Source organism: Oryzias latipes, chromosome 7 (assembly GCF_053564925.1).
Source record: "Oryzias latipes strain Hd-rR chromosome 7, Olatipes_Hd-rR_3.1".
Taxonomy (NCBI): Eukaryota; Metazoa; Chordata; class Actinopteri; order Beloniformes; family Adrianichthyidae; genus Oryzias; species Oryzias latipes.
In genome coordinates, this window is record NC_136243.1 from 32,723,648 (window position 1) to 32,745,644 (window position 21,997).

The 21,997-nt window shown below is 44.5% G+C and overlaps 1 protein-coding gene across 6 annotated transcripts in view; it reads right to left on the reverse strand.

Annotated features, from left to right (window-relative positions):
• Positions 1-204: 204 nt before the first annotated feature.
• Positions 205-21,997, reverse strand: part of tns2a (tensin 2a) — a 55,094-nt gene continuing 33,301 nt past the window's right edge. For 3 of the 6 annotated variants that reach the window (XM_023956349.2, XM_023956354.2, XM_023956352.2), the window contains 25 exons: positions 17,580-17,618; positions 17,273-17,314; positions 15,456-15,505; positions 14,110-14,293; positions 13,786-13,836; positions 13,568-13,690; positions 12,889-12,953; positions 12,620-12,703; positions 11,473-11,585; positions 10,622-10,682; positions 10,468-10,543; positions 10,217-10,346; positions 8,285-8,350; positions 8,062-8,178; positions 6,088-7,602; positions 5,827-5,992; positions 3,844-4,784; positions 3,649-3,774; positions 3,482-3,577; positions 3,307-3,384; positions 2,269-2,346; positions 2,020-2,188; positions 1,880-1,948; positions 1,721-1,750; positions 205-1,579 (listed from right to left, as the gene is read on the reverse strand). In XM_023956349.2, the coding sequence (XP_023812117.1) occupies positions 1,441-1,579; positions 1,721-1,750; positions 1,880-1,948; positions 2,020-2,188; positions 2,269-2,346; positions 3,307-3,384; positions 3,482-3,577; positions 3,649-3,774; positions 3,844-4,784; positions 5,827-5,992; positions 6,088-7,602; positions 8,062-8,178; positions 8,285-8,350; positions 10,217-10,346; positions 10,468-10,543; positions 10,622-10,682; positions 11,473-11,585; positions 12,620-12,703; positions 12,889-12,953; positions 13,568-13,690; positions 13,786-13,836; positions 14,110-14,293; positions 15,456-15,505; positions 17,273-17,314; positions 17,580-17,618 (4,608 nt within the window). In that variant the 3' untranslated portion in view covers positions 205-1,440. The remainder of the gene's footprint in view (positions 1,580-1,720; positions 1,751-1,879; positions 1,949-2,019; positions 2,189-2,268; positions 2,347-3,306; positions 3,385-3,481; positions 3,578-3,648; positions 3,775-3,843; positions 4,785-5,826; positions 5,993-6,087; positions 7,603-8,061; positions 8,179-8,284; positions 8,351-10,216; positions 10,347-10,467; positions 10,544-10,621; positions 10,683-11,472; positions 11,586-12,619; positions 12,704-12,888; positions 12,954-13,567; positions 13,691-13,785; positions 13,837-14,109; positions 14,294-15,455; positions 15,506-17,272; positions 17,315-17,579; positions 17,619-21,997) is intronic. The other 3 variants (XM_023956350.2, XM_078949603.1, XM_023956351.2) reach the window with 2 other exon arrangements.

Sequence of the window (21,997 nt, forward strand, 5' to 3'; positions counted from 1 at the left end):
TGGGTCTAGATGACCCAACTCCCAATGGTAAAGTGCCTAGGATAGCACAAGGGTTACTGTGCAAAACAAGCATATTCCATAATAAAGACATTTGTTTAAAAAAAAAAAATCAAAGAAAAGTGGCTGTAATTAAAATGGAAAAAAACCTTAAACTTTCTAAATACTAAGTTGTCTTTTGGAAATTAAAATAATCCATCAAGCGTCTGGGTTTAAAGTCTTTATTTCTGTTCATATAAAACAGCATAGTTTCCTTTTTCAAATGAACAAACGGTTCCTCTTTTGGCCCATAGCTGCATGTGAAAATATATTATTACTACATGAGGATCAAAGAGAAGAACATACACAATATATTATTGCTGGAATACAAAGTTGTGTGGTTTTTTTTTTCCTACCAGAAAAGTATCATAAAAATATACGAAGCAATAAGTACAAAAATATAACTGAATAAAAAGCTTATTAATAGGAGAGTGCTTCATCTTTGGTTACGTACGTCTGTCGTGTGTTTGGTCGTGTAAAGCGCTGAATCATCAAAGGTTTCACAACTCGTCTGGTTTGGTTCGTCTTCCTCATTTGACTTTAAAGCGAACACGTCCTTAAATTCAACACGTTTACACCCCCACCCCCACTCGTACACGTTGCAGACATGCAGAGCTCCGCCAGTCTCTCCGTAATGTGGAACACGAAAGATTGTCGGCCGTCCGCTGACCCATAGGTGCCGCTGTGGAGCAGCTGAGCATACATCTCTGTGGGTTTGGTCACGGTGGATCGTCTCTGAGGGTCTGAGCCATGAAGCAACTCTGACTCTGGTCACCATGGAAACCTCGCATCACCAGCTGACAACTGGGTTTGCTCTCTACTCATTTTCTTTTGTCACGTTTTTTTTTTGTTTTTAACCAATCAGTTGCTGTGGGGAACTTCTCCGTTCTAGTTGTTTGTATGTGTGAGAACAAATCGAACCGCCATCTTCACCCGACCTTTGAACTTTGAGCATTTCTTAAAAGTGGCCGAATTAAAAACAGGTATCATATTTAGGGCGAAATGACAAAACATTATCCTTTAAAGACCCACGCCGGTAAAAATCCTGTTTTTGGTGTTCTTAACATGTTCTTGTGGGATTTTTTTTTATGATGGAGGACATAAATAAAGAAAATTAAGCTTAAAATTGCATTTTAGTTCCTGATAAATGTTTGATACTTAAGGAAAACAAGTGGAACTATTTTTTGCTTCCTGTGTTTTTTGACTCCGCATTTCTGCTCCACCTGCTAAATTCTGACTTTAGCTTCTGAATAAACCCGGTTTGCTGCATTCAGCACCAGGAAGGATCCAGCTGTGACCTTCTGAGCACAGCTTTAGTGGATCGACTTGCTTCATGACACCTCAGACTCTTAAGATCCCCCTGAACCGCTTCGTCTGGACCCCGACAGAACTCTCTTTTGGCCTCTATCGGCGCTGCGCCAGCATGACCTTGTTGATGAAGTTGACGATGGCGCAGGCGGGCTGCTCGGGGTCCAACTCGGCGAAAAGGTGGCAGACGTTCTCCGCCAGGCTGCCGGGCTTCTTGGCGACAAACCCAAAGACCCTGCAGAACAGGAGCAGGACGTAAGCGGCGGCGGACTCTGCGCCCGGCGGGGATTCGCCATCTGCTGCGCTGGAAAGATGCTCGCCAAGCCTCCATCATGCACGGGCGCATTCATCACAACAGAAATCAGGCAGCACTTACCTAACCGTGGTGTTGTCGGGGTTAGTCCACCTACAGACACAGACAGACAGGAACCGGAGTAAGACATGCGCAGGCCGGAGCGGCGCATGCGGGTCACCTTCATGCACGAGCTCGCAGCCACAGGTGCAGACAGACTTTCAGACACGCCCCTTTTCTCACCTGTGGTCCTTCGGGTCGACGCTGCTGAAGGTGACGCTGTTGACGGGGTAGTGCCTCCTGAAGAAGACCCTGAAACAGACGCTGACGTGAGGAAGAGCAGAGGAACGAGGCGCTTCCTGAACGGGACAACGCGAACGTACCGGCGCTGGCTGTCCGTCAGCGTGATGCCCTGCGACGTCACCTTGAACTGGACCACGGTGGCGGCAGGACGCGGCTGTCGCCCGAGGGTGGCCTCTGTTGCCTTGGCGATTGCCTGGGGGCCAGTCAGGGACTCTGTCTCCACAGAGTTCAGGTAGAGGACGTTGCAGGCTGAGGAGGGAGAACGCCAAAACCTGAACGTCAGCAACCCGTTCAGGCTGGAGGCATAGGAGGATGTGGGAGGAGCTTACCTGCTCCCTGTTTCAGCAGGTCGGCCGCCGTGCTGATGTTACTGACAGGCGGGGCCTCCTGCACCTCCCCCAGGAGATCTGACGGGATGGAGAGAGACCTCAGAACAGCTTACAATACTAAGATTCTAGACAGACGGCGGATGACGGAGACGCGGATTCTTTGAAATGGCGCCGGTGCAAAGGCGCCATTAAACGGTAAGTATGTCTGAAGACCATGATGCAGCAGGTTTTGTGTCTCTACCCTAAAGTTAAACTCCAACCGATCAACGGTAAAAAGTGCAGAAAACCCCCGTGCTCACTTTTAGCGGATCGTGTTGCCAGGTCTGCTGGAGTACGTAAACTTTAAGGGTAAACTTTTGTAAAACTGTTCAAAATCAAATCCGTGTTTCAATTATTTTAACAAACGCCATGTTCTCCACATTTTTATATGAAAACCATGAAGACTTTTGCTAGTTAACTCCAAGAAGACTAACCTTATTTGTTTGCCACGGCAACATTGAGCAAGAGGCAAAATAATTGCTTGAAAAAAACAAAAATGAAAAAGTCCATGGGATCAAATGTTGACCGTTGGCGGAGCCTGTGCCGTCTACTGTTGGGCGAAGGTGGGGTCCTTCCCCTGTTCGTCTCAATTTACTTCAGGGAAATGGAAAAAATCTGCCTGGACTCCAGTTTTGATAAAAACCACCCACTTTAACGGTGCACACAAAGCAGATCAGTTGATTTGAAAATTTGTTTCAATATTTTTCCGACAAAAAAAAAGTTATCAACAAGATCTGAACGGTTTTCTGTCGACATATGAGCTGTTTTGCTGTTTGTTTTCAATGTGACTCTACTTCATTTGGACGTCTTAGGATTTTTGAATAAAACTTTATTTAAAATCATAACGTTTTGGTTTTTAAAATGTTTCAAACTTTTTATCTTCAGAAAGTCATCAGTGATCTGAAGTCTGAAGCCTCAGCGGTTCAGACAGGCTGTTTTTTTTATGAGGGTCTTTCAGATTCTCTGGCAGAACCGATCCAGAACTCCGGAGGTACCGACCTTTCTCTGGGATTTGCAGGGCGCAGGGCAAAGAGATGGGGGTGATGGAGTGTTGGTAGACCAGCGCAGACAGACTCCCTGCAGACCACAGAAAATATGGACTTTTATTCCAGAGAACGGTTCCGTCTTCTCATGTTCGGGTTCTCCAGAGAAGACAGATCAAAGGAGATCTTACCGAAGTACGGTTCATTCTGGCAGCCTTTGATCTTGACTCCTCGGGGGCCGGTTTCTATCAGGAAGTGCCTCACCAGCTGCTCCAGAGGGTCCCCCCCTGTCCACACAGAGCCTCAGTCAACGGGCTGCTTATAAGCTGAAGGTTTGGGGCGTGACGGCGCCGTTTACCTTTGTTGTTGTGGACGCTGGGGGGCGGGACCGCCACCTTCAGGGCCAGGCCGTACGCCCCCTGGAAGGAGTTGCTGTCCCTGATGAGGAAGGTTCCTGGTTCTCTCTCCTTCAAAGCGGCGATGGCTGCAGAGGAGAACGCTGAGGGTTAGTTTGGCTCTACCTGTACCAGGTGTGCACAGGTGAGGGTCTGACCTTGTTCTCTGGTGATGCCGGGTTTGTACCAGAACCTGGAACTGTCCTGGACGAACTTCACGCTGACTCTGCTCGCCGCCTCACCGTGCGCCACCTCGTCATTTAGGCCTGCGGGGGGTGCAACTTCCCCCACAGTTGGAGAGAAAGTGACGTGGTGCTGATGCTGGGCGGAGCCGGGGGCGGGCCTGGCGGAGTCAGACAGGGCGGGGTGATGCCGTTTCTCCGGCAGCGGGGGCTGCGGGTGGGGAAGGGGGATGGAGATGGTGGAGGAGAGGGACGGGGGGTGGAGGTGTGAGTGGCAGTGCCTCTTGTTGGTGTCCAGGGGGGCGCAGTGCTCCGCAGCAGGGGGGTGGTAATGAAGGGCGCCGTGGTTCTGAGGGTAACTGGGGTGATGGAGATCTGACCCACTCAACATCAGACGCCTGCTCAGAGTGGCAAACCCGGGAACCGGAGGGTCGGACACCGGGGAGCCCTCCATGCTGTTGGATGACGGTGGGGGGGCAAAGGTGGGGCTGGAGGATTCGGGGGCTGCGGGCAGAGGTTTCTGAGAGGGGGAGGATCCGTTGGGCTGCACCGAAGCGTTGCTTTGGCTCTGAGGCAGGGAATCCGGGGATGTGGGGGGCGGAGCAGCTCCCTCCGCAGGAGTTGGTGTGGGAGGACCTGCGGGGGCAGGAGGAGGGGCCTGACAGGACGCAGCGGAATCTAAAGAAGACGGCGTGGTCGTCTCCGGGCTGTGCTGTGGAGAGGTGGGGGCGGGGTCTGTGTGCGACTGTGCATCTCTGAGTTGGACAGAGGAGCCCTCTGAGCTGCTTTTGGGGCTCCTCCCACTATCCGCGACCGTGTCGTTGCCACGGTGATGTGCATCCTGCAGCTGCGGAGACTCGTAGTCGTCAATGATGTCTGTGGTCCGGATGTGGAAGTCCCTCCCTCCTGGACTGGGGCTTTAAAAAAAACAACACAGGAACACAAGGAACCAATCAGCATGATTGGCCGTTATACATTTCAATCAAGTGACTTACTTCACGCTGAGGATGATGATTTGCTGACAGATTTTCTAAAAACATGATTTTATTTTGTTGTTTATCCTTTGATCTACTGCACATTGACGTAATAAGCCCACCTGCCTTAAAGGATTTAACCTAAAAAACACCATAACTTCTAAATTGGTAACTTTAAGTGTTTAAACCCCTCATGTTTTTGTATTTTTTTTGGCATTTCCTTCATCAAAACGAAATCTCAAGCATTTATCTGAAGATGTAGATTCAGATTCAGATCTTACGAGAATGGATGCAACTGGTTTGGGTTGTTTTTTCTGGTTGGTTGGGTGTAGTTTGGTCTGATTTAGTTTGTTGGTTGGATAATACTTTATTATATTCATCCTCATCAAGATAGATTCGGTTGTCTGATAACACATCAGTCAGAAATACACACAATAGATAAATTAGTAAAAATGAAAATGAAATAAAATAAAAATTCAAATGCTTTCTAAGAGATTGTATAAAATAAAACCTTATGGCAGCTGTGATAAAAGATAGTCTTGCAGTGTAAATTAAACTGAAGTGAACCTTTCTGAGTATAAATCTCCGAAGTCTTTTATGCATCGTTTGGCCATGGGTGCGACTTATACTCAGGAGCGACTTATTTGCCAAAAAATACGGTAGAGTTTCTTTTTTATTGAGCACGGAAAGGCCTTTGCTTTCCCAGACAGGAGCAGCCATCTTTTCCAAACTGCATTTTGTATTTACTCTGATTATCTTTGAGGAAGAAAAAGTGATAAACTGCAGATTTAGTGCTGCTGGACTGGAAGAAGTAGAAACTTTCCATGACTGGAATGAATCTGAATTATTTTCACAATCGAGGAGTCGAGGTGTTCCTCAAACATCGTCTGTTCTGTTTCTGACTCGTCCCGGCAGCAGCAGAACGTTCTGACTGATGTTTGTGGCATCGTGGAAGCGTTGAGTCATGTGGTTGATGAACAAGTACCTCTCCTGTGAGCGCAGGGGGCTGCTGGTGTGGACCGGAGTGGGAGGGCCGGACATATCGGACGGCGTGGAGCAGGCGCCGTGAGCGTCTCTGTGGACCCTCTTGAAGGAGCCGTGGGTGATGTGGTCCCTCCAGCCCACGCTTTCTCCAGAACTACGAAGAGCATCTGAGGAGGCGGGGACAACAGAGGGGATGGAGTCACATGACTTCAGGACAAGTATCTTGATGAAGGATGAAACTCGATGAAGGCGTCAAACTCACCGGTGTGGGAGTCCGGGTGGTAGCACTGCTGTGAGTCTGGATGGGGGTGGCTGTGGTTGGCGGTCCCGTTGCTGTGGCTGCAGGGTCCCGTCATGGAGGAAGGGGGAGGCAGCGGTGACGTTGACTCGGACTGGTAACCGGAGGCGTAGCCTCTGCTCTCAGACGGTGAGGGCTGGTATGGCGAGCAGGGGCAGACCTGGCGGGGCGTCTGGTAGCCGCTGCTGCTGCTGCTGTACTTCAGATCCAGGTGGGAGTGGGCGTGCGACCTCGATGCTTCAGGATAGGTGGGGTGACCGGAGGGCAGAGGGTCATAGGTGAAGGCTGGGGGGTCGTGGCTCTGCGAGCCGTAGGAGGCTACGGTGGCTCTTCTGTGCCAATAATCGGCCTCCCTCTCCCACTGAAGCTCCGCCTCCCTGTCCTGCTCCCAGTGGAGGGACATCTCTCTGCCTCGTCTCAGCCCGGAATCTCTTTCCCAGTGGAGGTCTGACGCTCTGGCTAGCTCCGCCTCCCTGGTCCTTCTAAGCCCCACCTCTCTTTGCTGAAGCTCCGCCTCTCTGTCCCAGTGGAAGCTGTCGCCGCGGTCCAGCCTCAGGCTGTGGTAGGAGTCTTCCCTCCTGATGCTGCAATCTCTGCACAGGCAGGGAGGGGGCGGCAGGCCGTCCAGCAGCATTATGTCATGGTAGGTGGGGCTGGCGGGGGGTTTTGGGTGGAGGTGGTGGTGGCTGTGAGGTGGAGATGGGTGGTGGTAGGGCAGATAGTCCTCCTCCCGGCAGCAGAAGCGGCCGGGGGCAGGCGCGGGGTGGTGATGGGAATGGTTGTGGGGGGTCAGATCCGGTGAAGGGTACGGACAGATGTGGCGAGAGGCCTCCGAACAGGTCCGGTGCAAGTACTGAGCCGGGCCACTCTGCCTGTCCCACACCAGGTCTGGGGGTGGGAGGGGCTGGTGGCTGTGGGGGCTGTAATGCTGGCATAGATCCACATGCGAGGGGGGAGCAGCCAGGGGGGCTGCCCCGTGGTGGCCGTTGGTCCCCGGGGCTCGATCCAGGCAGTAGCCGTTGGGCATGAGGAGGGTCCGATCACAGCCGGGCTCTGCGCAGCGCTGCGACCGGTAACCCTCCCGACAGGAGCAGGAGCGGCTCAGACCCAACGTCCCCGTCCTCTCCAGCGTGTCTCCATCATCCAAGATGGCCGTCTCCCGTTCCCCATCTCTGCTGCCCTCGATGCCGCCAAGAAGACGTTCAAGCTCCTCCCTCTCCTGCCTTGTCGGCGGTGGCGGCGGGCGAAGCAGCGCCTCATCGTGGTCGGGATGGGTCGATGCTTGGTTCAAATGCAGAGAGTGAGCAGAGAGGGCGGAGTCAGATCCCCGGCCAATGAAGTGATCGGGCCTGTCGTCGCCAAGGGGCCCCCCAGGACTGCTGCCGTTGGTGGAGTTGAGGGAACCGGAACCAGCTGCTCTGCGCTTCTTGATCTGTGCATACAGGCTTCCATCTACAGGACCTCTGGTGTGGGCAATGTCTGAGAGAAACAAAAATCCTCATTACATTTAGAAACAAAACCATGTCTGAAACACCGGCCCTTTGAAGGAATGAGCAACACGCCATGTTTTAGAAGAGAAGCTGAGAAAAAAAGTGCTGCTGTCCAGTAAAGAGCTTAAGTCTCAGTACGGGGAGGAGACCAGTTCTGTCTGGTGCTGCAGGTTTTAACCGGGCAAAAACACATCCTCCCATCTGGATGGTCAGGAAACATCCAACCAAGTGAGAAAAATAAGCATTACAATATTCAGCTCAGGCCATCTGAGTGTTAGCAGATGATTGAAAGCATGTTTCACTCATGCTCTGTAATATAAAGCTGTCTTTGTTCCGATCGGAAAATTGTGCGACATCTGTTTGCAGCTGGAATCTACTTTTCTTGTCTAGGTTGGTCCCATAGTTTGAAAATAAAGGCCAACTTTAGAGACATTTAGACAGAGGTTACCCTCCAGGCTGTCCTGGTATCTCTGGTTGAAGTTCTCGTAGGAATCCCAGCGGACCACCGGGTCGGCCGTGTTGTAGTCCACCGTCACGGCCGGGTCGTTCTTGTGATATTCCCGGCCTGACCGCAAACACAGGAGTCTCACAAACAGAACACACATGCATTCATTTTTCCTTTTCTTCATTTAGGATGAAGAAAAAAGCCTCTGATGGAGCAGAGAACCCACCTTTGATCCTCTCAGGTCCAGAGGAGAAGATGAACTCCACGGTGGCGTCAGAAGGAAAACGTTCATCTAGAGCGAACAGATGAGAAATGTTATCAAAGCAAACGTTTTGGGTTTTTTCTGGACATTTCTCCGCCTTTTTCCACAAGTTGAGTTTGAAAAAACAAAATATTTCATTATCATTTTGGATTTGATTTGATTTGAAATGGTTTATTACAAGCAATCAAAGCAAGAATAGTGCACAAAAAAATACAATCAGCCGTTGCTAGAAAGGGAGTAGAAGGAAGCGAACTAATATAATCCCATTTTATTACATGTTTTATCATTATGCGGTTCATAACATTTTATCAGACAGAATCAAGAATCCTTAAATATCAATAAATCACATGACAAAGATGAATTACTTAATTATTATTATGTAAAAATAGACATACTATTTCAGAAGAGTTATCTAAAATATATGCAGATTATACATATTAGCAAAAAAATCATGACTATGATTAAAAATAACACTATATAAGAAAAAATAGACATAACACTGTTTCATAAATCTTCATGGCACATGCAGATCAAGTATCAAAATTTTCAACTATGTGCAAATTATTAGAATTAAAGAAGGCACTCAGGAGGCACTTTAGAGAAAAAAAAATTCAAGAATCAATTATCTAGTCATGAGTACTTTACTGTCTGTAAAAATAAGCCACTAAGGGGGAATAATCTTTAAAAAATATATTTTTTATATAAATATATGATTATTCATTACATTTTTTGAATCTATTTCTGCCATTTTATTTGCTCAAAATTCAAGTTCGAAACAAATGTCATTTGTTTTCTATGTTTTTACCAAATGCTGTTTTGTATTAAAGCTGACTTTTATCTCCAGAAACCTGCAGGTAAATGCAAGTGTGCGAGGCCAAAACATGTTATAACACGCTCGGACCACTAGAGGGAAGCACAACCAAAAAATGACAAGCAGCGTGTTAAAGAAGCAACAATCCTCGGCCATTTAGAAAACATCATTTAGAAAACATTGTTTTAAGGTTATGCATTGATCCAATTATAAATAACAGGAAGCAGAGTCTATGAAAATAGAAACTGGAAAAAAATGACATAATAAAAATAATTAAGTAAATACTTTTTCACTCGTGTTTTTCTGATTCTAAGGAAGTTTTGAATGAATCCTGTCACTATACCGACTGCTGCTGCTATTAAGACATTTGGTTTGATATCAGTGAGAGATTTATAATTTAAAAAAAAATCTTTGTTTAAAAAAACTGTATTTCTATATGTAAACTGACATATTATAAAATAAAGATCTAAATTTAGCAATCCTTTTTTATGATTGGGAGTTTGAAAAATTGCATTGCAGAGGAATTCTTTCTCTTTTAACCTGTCCTAAAGGGATGCTGGGTAAAAACAGAAAATGCATTTTCTGACACATAAAGCTCTGAATGCTAGAGCAATCATTGTTTCTTATTGGATCACTTGTTCTGCCGGATTTCTGGTCTTAACCAAACCAGAACAGGTGTGGGTCTTGGTAAAAATTGAATTGGGTCATAGAATTCTAAGAAAATAGTTTATTTTGTGCTTTTTTTAAATAGCTTTCTCTGTAAAGAATCCTTCAGTGGCAAGGATTAAAGTCAATCCGCCTGCAGCCTTTCTTTTCCTCCTGCATAACAGCCACATTCCTCGCTGATAAAACGGTGACAGGTTGAAGCTAAAGTTATTCACACTCCTACTTCTTACATTTACTTGTTTATCAAAGAAAAATGTCAAAGCGTTTGGAAAATCTCAAACTAAAGTCAATGACTAGAAGTGTTTTAAGACCGCTAATATTTAGCTAAATTAGTAATCAGCAACGATCAAAAGCTAAAAAAATAAAGCTGTGTGGTTGTAATTGCAGCTCTCCTGCCCCTAACAGGTCCCTGAACGCACCAGTGAAAGCTTCATCCAGCTCTCCTTTGCCGAACCACAGCTGGGACCCGTGGACGGTGCAGGTGTGGAACTGCAGCCGGAAAACGGTGTCTCTGTCGGCGCTCTGGGCCTGCCTGTGGTAGCATTTCACCTGCAGAGGGCGCCAGAGAGTTTGAGGGATCAGCCCAGCCAAAGTTGAGCTTTATTCAGTTCAAGGCAGCAGAGGTTTCTGCAAACATGTGGCCTTGGTCATCTCCTCCCTTGTGACTTACCATGATGTCACCCTTCAGCAACAGCGCCGGTTCGATGGTCACACACAGACGTCGGCCTCCTGTGCCCTGAAGGTCACTGTGGATGAGAAAAGCAGCCGATGATGATCAGGAGCAGCTTTTGGCGTGACGATGTGTCTTCACAGGGACAACTCACTATATTCCAGAGGTGTAGACCAGCTGCATGCACTGGTAGATCTTCAGGAAGGGGTAGTAACCTGGAAACAGGACAGGGTTTCATCAGCTGACAGGCAGAAGAATGTGCTGACGGCTGTCCCGATCGTCAGACTGCAGGCAAAACGGGTCAGCGTGTGCGTGGGCAGCGGATGCATGCACCCATGCGGTATCTGCATGCCAAAACACCACTGCGCTTCCAGGGGAAGACCGTCTGAAGAGCCCGCCAAGACAAACGGCGCTGTCCTATACAGGCTTCGTCAAGGTAAACGACGGAGCTTTGCAGCTTTAATTTAGCACCACTGACAGCAGAGAACATAGAAAACACTCATCCCGAATTGCATGTCCACTGTTTCCTAATTTTTCCTTTCATATTTATTAACAAGATTTCTGCCGTCTTTATGTCTAATCATTGGATCGCTTCTCTTTGTCTCAAAACTGAAATTTTAAAAGTTTGTGCTTTTATTTTGGTGAATCTTTGGAAACACGTGTCAGAAATAATCAAACAGAAACAGAATCTAAACTGTTTTAAACTCGTTTCTTTAAAAATAGCTCTTAAGTTTCAGCATCTCAACTCCACAAGTTCCGCTGACTTCTTCTGCGCTGAAACGCCAACAGAAGGTTACACAACCCAAAATTTAAGTCCCACTCCGCTCATCTTCTGATCCATTTTAGAAGTGTTCCTAGTGATTATGCTGTTAGTAGCCAAAATAAAAAAACTTGTCGTTTTCTAGGATTTAGTCTCTGCAGAGCGGCAGGAGCTGATAAGAGATTTGCCTCTGAGTTGTGGGAAAGACAGGACAGTATTCTGTTTTTAAAGGTCAAGGAGCATACCTCCTTCCCCCTGGAAGTTTGGAAGAGATGGGATGAGGACTTGATGGAGGAACAACGGGCTGCTGTTCATCTTTATGGCTCCAGAGAGGAGACCTCCAAAGTAATAGATGTACCTGAAAGATAACGGATAGGATCATTGTTAAAAAATCCAAGCCTCATTAAAGAGTCTTGTGTTGAGCTCTTCTCTCTCACTCTGCATGGTGACAGAGAAACACCTCTGATCTTTCCACTGCTCTAACTCTTCACTTAGATATAAATAGGTAGAGTACTTTATTGATCCCGGGGGAATTTAGCTGTCGCACATCTAGACGTGTGGCATTTGTCCTCCGCCTTTGACCCATGAGTGATGAGCTGCAGACACAGCCGCGCTCGGGAACCATTTGGTGGTTTTACCCTCCTTTTTAGAGTCTTTGGTCTGACTGGGCCTGGATTTGAACTCATGACCTTCCAGTGACCTGACACTCTTCCACAAGGCCACTGAACTGGTTCCAGTGTATTCTGGAGCAAAGAAAAACAGCTCAGCGCTGATATGCGACAGTTTAGTTTGCAAGACCCTGAACCCCACCTTGCCTCTGGTGGAAGGTTGGCGCCAGTTTGGCAGTGGAGCCGCCACCAGCGTGTCCAGGAGGCATCCGGACTAGATGCCCCAGCCACCTCAACCAGCTCCTTTGGATGTGGAGGAGAAGCGGTTCTACTCCCAGCTCTCCGCGGGTGACCGAGCTTCTCCCCCTATCTCTAAGGGAGCGCCCAGCCACCCTGCGGAGGAAGCTCATTTCAGCCGCTAGTATTCGGGACCTCGTTCTTTCGGTCATGACCCCATAGCTCATGACCATAGGTGAGTATTGGAACCAAGATCGACCGGTTAAATTGTTTTAAAATTTGTCATGAAGGTAGAACAGATCTACATTCAGAGCCCAAAGAACATGTGAGACTTTGCTGAGACCTTCACTAGTTTTTAAAAACATTTTAGTTTCAAGATTTTCTAACTTCTTACGGGGAAAATGTCTGAGTTTGAAGTCATTCCTAGCTCTAACTTCCGGGACCAACACTAGTAAAGTCTCCTCTGCTGGGCTGATAATCCACCATCAGGTCTCCTTCCAGTTTTTCCTTCAAAAAGCTCCCCACAGATAATCCACGCGGCGTCTACCTGTTTTGGGACGGCTGGAGAGACGAGGACACCTTATCTTCGCAGAACTTCCTCATGGCAAGAGTACTGAGAGCCTGGTCCGCCCTGCACATCAACACACACACACACACATATCCTTTGAGCCAACATTTTCCATCAGGGATTCAGCTTAGCTGCTGCAGGCAGAGGATACAGCTGTTACAGTGGACAGGATGAACCACTTCCAGTGTTCCACAGCAGAATGGCTTCATAGATTTACAGCTAGTGTTCAACGTGCAAGCAGCACTCACCCTGCAGAGATCTTGCTGTAGTGCATGTACGCCGCAATGATCACGCCAGTTTTACCTTTGTTCCCCTGCAGACCGGAGAGGAAAAACGAGAGAAAACAAATCCTGATTTCACTCACAGACGCGTTCAGACATCGGACAGATGTGGAAGCTTTCATTTCAAATTAAAAGCCTCCCCGTGTTCCTGAAAAGATTTTTCCAGCTCAAAATTGTGAACATGACATTTTAAAAACACCAGCAAGAAAACTCCAGGCACACTGAGCGCAGGCTAATCCTACAAACAACTCAGCAGTGACTCATTTTGATATTCACTTAAGTTTGTTTGTCTACATATCTGGAACAAACCTAAAGCAGGAATTATTTTCCTGAAGCTGGAATGTTCTGGGAACCACCGAGGAGGATCTATTTCAGATTTATAAACGTTCAAATTAAAAAACAGTCAAAGTCGTCCAAGAGTGATGAGTATTTGGTGCAGAAAAAGGTTTTTCAAGAGAGAGACAGTAACTGGAGGTCATAGAAAACAGGATCAGGAACGGATTCTTTCACTCATGCTTCATCTTTGCTGCTGCTTTACCGGTGCAGTCACATTGAAACAGCTGAGGTCCAGTGCTAACATGTGTGTGTGTTTCAGAGTCAGTGAAAAACTGGAATGTCTCTCTTGAAAAGGCCTCTGAACTCTGACCTTGCAGTGCAGGACCACAACATGCTGAGGGTCGGAGGTCAGCCAGGTCTCCATGGCTTTGCATATGGCGCAGATCTTATCCAGCGGCGGGGCGTGCAGGTCGGGCCAGCCGAAGTCTTGAACCTGTTAGTAGATGGAAAACGAAGACAAGTTTGTGGGATTTGAGGGATCTGAACGCTCAGCATCCCAAAAACAAAAATTCAAAGAGAGAGTCTAACCTTTGGATTCAGTCTGGTGATGTCATGGCGCCTTTCAGAGAGATTCAGGAGCTGAAATGGAGCGTGTAGATTTGACTTTCAACAGACTTAGTCACAGTAGGACATTTATTATGTTTTACTATGGGAGTGACACACAAACAAAAAAGCTGCTTATTTGCGGGCTCCTAAATGGGTTTGGAGGCCCGCTGTGGCTTCAGAGAACACGGCGAACTCCGTTGCACAACATGAATCTTCAGCCGGTTATAAGTAAACACCGCAAAGCCAGCAAGATTCCTTGTGGGGAGAAAGCCACAGGAACCGTGGCAGCTCAACATCTCAGCTCACCAGAAATTTGTCCTGGTGTTTGGACTTGAGCATGGCCGCCACTTCCTTCAGGTTGATCCGATACCTCTGCTCCTCCAGCTTCGGAGGAAAGAAGACGGAGATGATTCTCTCCGTGATGTAGGTCAGGTCAAAGTCATAGTTGCGCTCCATCACGCGCTCCATCACACGGTCCACGCTGAAGCTCCTGAAGCAAACCAAACCAAGAAAAGCAGCCTGAGATGTACGTTAAACCTTTACATTCTTCTCTGCTATTGTCATCTTATACACTAGATATTCAATCAACAATATTGATTATAAGAAAAAGACAGTTGAGCAAAAAATACATTTGTTTGATTCATCTTTCCTCCAAGAATTTGTTACAAGTAAAATTAATAGTCCTGAGAGAGAGAGAGAGACAGACAGAGAGACAGACAGACAGACAGATAGACAGACAGATAGACAGATAGATAGATAGATAGATATTTTAGGTCCGTGCATTATTTATTCATTCTCCCAGCTCAGCTCCATTCTGCTGCAGACAAACAGATCCACGAACGTCTTTGTTTTCCTGGTCTGAGCTGGAATCTGGTTCTAAACTGTACGGCTGGATCGCTCCGATATTGCTCGGCATTTTTGTTGCACCACAAATGTTAGTTTGGGAATGTGAGGGGTTGTAAGCTAGTGGGACAGCATGTAAACAGAGAGCTCTTAGTTTTGGGTGATAGGAAGCGGGGTGGGGTTGCTCCGCCCAACGGTCCTGGTCACAACTCAGATTTGAATTTCTGAAGATCTCCTACCGCTCTGCAGAAACTATGTCCTAGACAGTAGTTATATTTATATTTATGGATCAAAAGACGATTGGAGACCACAATGGAGTTTGTAAACGAAAGTTATCTGAAAGCCCAAAAAATTTATGTTAGAAAGAGAGCAAAAAAAAAAAAACACTTTAAAGCGAGAAAACTTTGTTTATCAAATCACTCCAAATGATTATAAATGTATTTTAATATTACCCAGATTGAATTAAATGTTTGGTGTAAATTCTTTTAGCTGTGAATTTTCAGATAATAGTTTCAGTTGAAATGTTTCTTTCTTATGTTAATGTTTTTAAATAGTTTTCACCGAAGAAGCTACTGTATGTATCCCATCAGTGGGATTTTAAAACATTTAGCCTGGAAATGAATATGTTTTTTAGTTAAATGTATCCATTTTGTGGATGTGAGCTGGCCCGCGGCGTTTGGCACGTAAAGGTTTGGTGAAAGTCGTGAATGAAAGCCAGAAACTGGATCCAGAGAGTAACACGTAGATCCTATCGAGTTACTCCTTCCCCCTGTGAAGCAAAGCTCTCTCTGAAAGAAAGAGCTTTTTACCTGGGCAACGTGTTCCTCTGCTTGGTGTAGGTCAAAGACTTGGTCGATCCCTGCGGAGAAACAACAACCTTAACCCGACTGAAGACTTTACTGACGACCTGTTCGGCCTTTAGTGTGTCACGGCGATCCTCTTTAGCCGTTGACAACAGTCGGGTCAGACGATGACCCCGACTTTCACGCTCCTTTCATGTCTCCTTAAAAAAGAACTGAAACAGTCAGCTGCACGTCAACGGTGACCTTTTGTGTTAATTTAAACTATTTCCTAAAGCACTCAGTCTAACAGACTCAACTATCCCAAAAGTGTAGATATTGAAAATACATTTAACATAAACAGAGCTGCTTTAATACTTTTGACTTCTTACGGTGACATTAACATCACAGATGCGTAAAATATTACTTGCTGCTTCCATATTTAAGTACTAAACTGAATCTAATAGTATTCTCATCAACAATCATGTCTGCAGTTTATTGCTAACTTCTTTTGGGGTCATACAGGATGATCACATGACATGCATTACCTGTGTATTCACCTGCTGAACCGTTTTAGATTCAGTATAAGCCAGAGGTTTGATTTCATTTGCTGTTAATGTTTAAACAATTTCATGACAACTGTCTCTTTTCTGTGAATCTACATTTTCCGTAGCAGCCAATGATAATGTTTCTGTTAATATTGACGTAGAACTTAGAAAAGCTTTTCATCAAACGGCAGGTCGATCATTTTACAGAGAAACAGACAAAGAAATTCTAGTTGTGATTTTACTTTCATAAAAAATAGGCTTGGTTTTCACTGCCAAATTCCTTAATTCATTTAGATTGAAGAAAAATATTGATTACATTTAAAAAAAACAGTTTGCACATTGCCAATGACTTAAAATGAAAAAAGCTAACATTTTCCTTTTTAATTTTGACATCTAAAACAAACATATGCTTAAAATCTTTTATTCCTCGAAATAATGTAAGATGTTGCTCTAAAGCAGGCATGTCCCAAGTCCGGCCCATGAGCCAAATGTTCAAAGTTTCAATAAAATCAGTAAGAATCAGCCCCCAGCGCTTTCTAAGAACTGTATGTAGGATTTTTTTGATTGTGGCAACGCGGCGTAGAACCCTTTTCCGTGAAGTTCAAAACAACTGGGATCGCCTACAAAGCTGAGAGACTGAAGCTGTTTTCAAGGAGTTCAATATCTAGAGGCTCTACCAACAAGACAAGCCAACTGAGAATGAACAGTGCAGGAAATTTACTGTCATTTGTGTGAAAAACATATGCGGATGTCTTTGTGTTCCATGGGATGACATGAAATGTATGTTATTGCATTAAAATGATCATTAAATCGTTAATTTGCTTATAATGTTCTTCAATTTGTGTCGGGCCAAATGGTCACATTTCCACCTCACCAAATCAAAAGGTTTGGACATCCCTGCTCTAAAGGAAAAAAATCAATTCATGGATTTTAGGAATCAACTCGTTAATGAAGATCAGTGTAAATCAGTGAACTAATCGTTACTCCATGAAAGGGGAGCAAATACATGGCTTATCTCCTGGTTCCGGCAGGTCTCTGGAGGAGCAGAGATTTGATCTGAGGTCAGAAGCAGAAAACTTCCTGATGACCTTTAATGAGCTCCACCTACAAGTCCCGACTAAAATCTGTGCCATTTTCCTCAATTGTTTTATTTCTGTAAAGCCTTTTATTACCACCCCATTTTACTCAACCGAAAGGAACCTTTTTCCACTTTATGAATTTGTGCAGACAATAGAAAAGAAGATGGGTGAAAGGGCATGGAGACATGGGGACAGGGCATTAGGGGGCCATTGTTCTCACCAGGTGTTGGAGCTGTCGTGAAGGGGCGGTCCCTCTACGCTGCTGAGGTACAGAGGAAGCAGGGCAAAAATGGCGAGAGACAACAAAATAAAAGAAGGAAAGGAGGGTTAATGAAACAAATGAGCAAACGAGACGACTTCCTACAGCAATGTCAACATTCTGCTGCTCTCCAACCGAGCTGAGGGGTCGGTTTCCCAGAAGGAATTCAGCTTCAGGACCGATCCAAATGGTGGTTTTCTTATTATAGACAGACAGTGGGAAAAGATGTCTTGTACCCAGAAAGCTCTTGAGGAAATAAAAGATTTACCAGATCGTTGGAGGGCGCTGGGATGCAGGCAGAGGTCACCTGGAACGGAAGACGACAGCAACAAGTGGCCGATTAGAGACCACGACCCAAAAAAATTAAAAATAAGAATCTATTTTTGGCTAAACTTCCTGAAGCTACAACAATTCAGTTTACTTTTATTTCCCGCACTCTTATCTTTTGCATTCAGAATAACAGAACTACAGATATGACAAAGTTTGAAAGAAGCAGGAAGGAGAAGCATTCCACATTTTTCAACAAGTGAAGACCTCCTGCAGCCTAAATCTGGGATTTCTGCCTAAAATATTAGCATCTCTTTACAAAATGATGCATTCTTTTCAGGACTCCAGCAGTAGTGATTTAACCTTAGTGTCATGCTGATAATATTTGATGTTTCAGAGACTTTTGATCTATAGACACCTTCAAAATCCTGTTACATAATGCCCAACTTCATTCATTCGATTTAATCAATTTTATCTTCTGCTTTTTTAATAGTATGAAAAGTAACAATGAAATGCAAAGGGCACCATTAAAAAAATTAATAAATAGACAAAAAAGGTATTACAAAAAATGTATCATTTAAATTGTCATAATTTTACAAGGAAAGTCATGCTCTTTCAAAAAAGTTTATAAAAAGTATAACATGTACAGTAAAAGTAAAACAAATTCAATGAGACATTTGAGCAGTGGGACGTCCATCTGATTTCTCTGAATTGACCATAAATTAATGGTAGCATTTGATTGTCTTTATTGAAACATTTTAAAACCTAAATGTAACAATTTCCTCATAAAATTACAACTTTTTGAAGCATACTGAACAGCTTTTTTCCTCCTAGTTGTATGACTTTATTCTTGTCAATTCTTGTCTTTTGAGGTGTTCCTCAAAATGTTGTGACTTTATTTCTAATATTATGTTACATTAAATATTATATTATATATAAATCTTTTGATCATATATTTGTTTTGTTTTGTTTCTTTTATGGTGTCCCTAACACTATTGTAATGGAAGCATTTATGATTTAATTAGACAAAAAGGGTTTGTTGTGCTAATTTGTTTGAGTGTTTTTTGAAATATTTTTTCCGTTGTTTACAAGATAATTCTTACCGAGATTTTTAAAGAACTACAAAGGAAAACAAACTACAATTAGAAAGTGACCATAAGTGTCCAGGTTGAACAGTTATTTTTTGTTTGTAGTGATGGAGAAACTGACCGTCAACAAAAAGTACACCAAAGCATCACAGATAATCAGTTTTACATTATCAGCAAATCAAGACAAATAGAGAACTACATCACAGATACTCATTACTACAGATTCCACATATATTCTCCATTGATCAAAATACTATTACTCTTTCTATTATACTAATTATACAATTGCCTTTGTAGACATGTCCTTCTTCCCAAGCTTCCGAGTTTCTATTTTTGAGATTTTTTTGTTATTCAAATTAGTTTTTATTTTGAGTTTAATGAAATCAGTCAATTAAACGACAACCCGTTTTGCTCACGGAATGACACTCCATGTTCGAGGGCATGTTAACAAGACGCATCTGCAAATGTGAGGCCAACAGCTGCACCGCTGGAGGATCACGGCGACCCAAACACTGACGTACGCGGTTCCCATGACTGCTGTGGGCCTGCGGGTCACTGAACTGCACTTGAAGAGTCCCTCTGAGGACAGAGGCTGAAGGCCAACAATCGGGTTACATCACAAACACACTTCCACACAAGTGATGTTCCTTCCAAAAAGCTCTATTTTGGACTGTTTATTTGGATTCAGGAAAAGGGCAAGGGCTTGTCTATGTTTCATTGTACTGAAAGGGGAAGTAGCTCAGGCCCTGAACCTGGGGGTGTGTCACCACACAGTCGCCCTGTGTTCAGCTTTCTTTTTTCCTTCTTTAGCAGCGAATTAGTCACTGCTGCTTCTGCGTAAGCACAGACATCAACAGGAAAACAGAGGCACTGATAGAGAGCTAAACTAAGACTCTGACAGAAGTCTCCGGAAAAGGTTCGGATTTAACAGAAACTATCAAATGACTGGACCTTTGTTCCTGTCACTTTAGAAATGGATGTCTTCCTTTAACAAAAAGGTTTTTGTTTTATGTGCAAATTACGTAAAGCATAATGGTAAACACAGAAAGGAACGTCGTTGGTGTCTGATGAAGCACCGGCGACGTTATTTGCTTTGATCCAGGAGGCCACCATGTTGGAGTAAATCATGACTTCTCTGAAACTGTAGAAACATGATATCCTCTTGTAACTGTAACTTGTAAGCCGTGGCAGTAACACAACCACGGCTTTTCCATGTTTTTTTTCGTAGTCGACAAATGGAGTTTAGGGGTGTGTCATAAACGTCTTTATGAAATTCATTCATCCACAGGTTACCTGCCACCTATTCCAGTGGCCAAATTGGCTTGGAGGCTGAAGTCTTAGCAAAGATTCCCAGACCCATGGATGGGTACCGTTTGGATTTTATCCAGTTCCAGTCTTTGTTATAATGGTTCCAATGCCTGAACGGAGCTCAGCCAGCTTCAAAAAGGAAAAAGTGTGATTTTCCTTGAAAACATTTAAGTGTGACAGGGGGAAGGAGAGCGCTTGAATGTGCCACACAGAAGACACTGTTCATCGCCATGACACCAGCCTTTTTTTCCAGGAGCACTGTAAACGTCACTCTTGTCAACTGACTTAGAATCTTTTGCTGTCAAATACAGCCAAACTTTTGCTTGCTTCACTTTCAGCCTTTTTACTGAAGCTCCACCGACCCTTATGGCCTCACCCACTCTTATATAAGCCCGCCCCCAATTGTTGAAAAGGTAAAATGATTGGCTAGAATTGTACAACAAAGCTAAATAGAAGAGAACAAGAGACTGACATGTCTGAAACGAAGCACAAATTAAGCACTGAAATGAAAGTTTTTTACACAGTACCAATAGTATCGTATACATCTTTACTGATACCAACTTGTCACCGAGTTTTGATGTCTATTCATGACCAGACCTCCATTCTCCAGACCACCTCTGCCAGGTCTTCCAGGAGGATACAATACCATTTCAGGCCAGAGTTAGAGTTTCTTCAGCGCGTCCTGTTTATGTCACACGTTCTCCCTTGGGTTTTACATTCTGGTAATTTGTCAATCCACTAATTTCACTCATTCATGTCCAAACAACAACCCAACTTCATTCATTTGATGTGGAGGAGTACCGACTACTCTGAGCGCCTCAAGGACGCCTGAGCTTCACACCCGATCTGGAGATCCCAAAAGAAACTAATTCCTTTCATTCACAGCCCACAGCTCCTGGTGGCAGGTATGAGGGTGGAGATGCTGACTGACCGATGAAGCTTTACATTTTTTTATCACACCTGATTATGCCACTGGAAAACTTGAGACCACCCAGTTGTTTGAGCTCTAAATGTCCATCATTCCATAACAGAGCACATTATTTAGAGGAACAGCAGGTGACCATCTGTCTGATGCTCTCCAGGATTTCAATCGCAAAATCCCCATCAGGTCTTCCTTACAAAAAGAAAACGCTGGGTCTAGTTAACAAAGGGTAGATGTTTGGCATTTATAAGGGGAAGCGACTCATCCAGAAATGTTTACTCAAACAGAACCAAATCTTACATGCCTACACCTGAAGACCCCTTATCATTAAGAAACAACCTTACATTCATCAATTTTCCCTGATTCTCTTGACACTCTTGTGGGATAAAACTACAGCGGTGGGTTAATAAAACCATAATGAATGTGAATTTCTTCTCCATTATATCCAGCATACATCAGTGTCAAAAATAACAAACATTTGTGATATATAATTTCTGGGTTTGATCATATATCCCTGTTGGAACGTTTCACTCCAGCAGACAAAAGCGTTTACTTGTTGTTCAATGCTTTTGCATTACATTGCTTTTTCTCTCCATTTACCCTCTTTGGTCTCTGCTTTTCTTACATTTTATCAGCTTTGATGCACATAAACTTTTGCAGTAAAGCTTTGAATCTGTAAAATTGTCTAATGTAATCATTTCACTTAAAAATCATGTACAAAGTGGATGGATGCGACCTTAATTAAAAAGTTCTTGCTTTGAAAGTCTTGTTGAGAGCAACGTTTAACTGAACACAGACCACACATCTGACAGCAGCAATTCACTTAACTTCAGAGGATAAAAATCAAACCCTCATGGGATCATCCCCTAGTTTCGGTTTCCAGTTCTGGAAGTACTTTCGAGTCCTAAACCGTCTTAAATTAGCAATTGTTTTCTGTCTGAAGTCGGACTCTGCTTGGGTGACCAAAAGCCAAACAAACTTTGCTGACTCTTTTGCAGGGTCTTTCCTCATGTTGTACCAGTTTTTCTCTTTACTCCGATATTAATACCCGCTCTCCAAGTGCCCAGTGAAGGCCCCCACTAAGGATGGCCACTGGGCCAG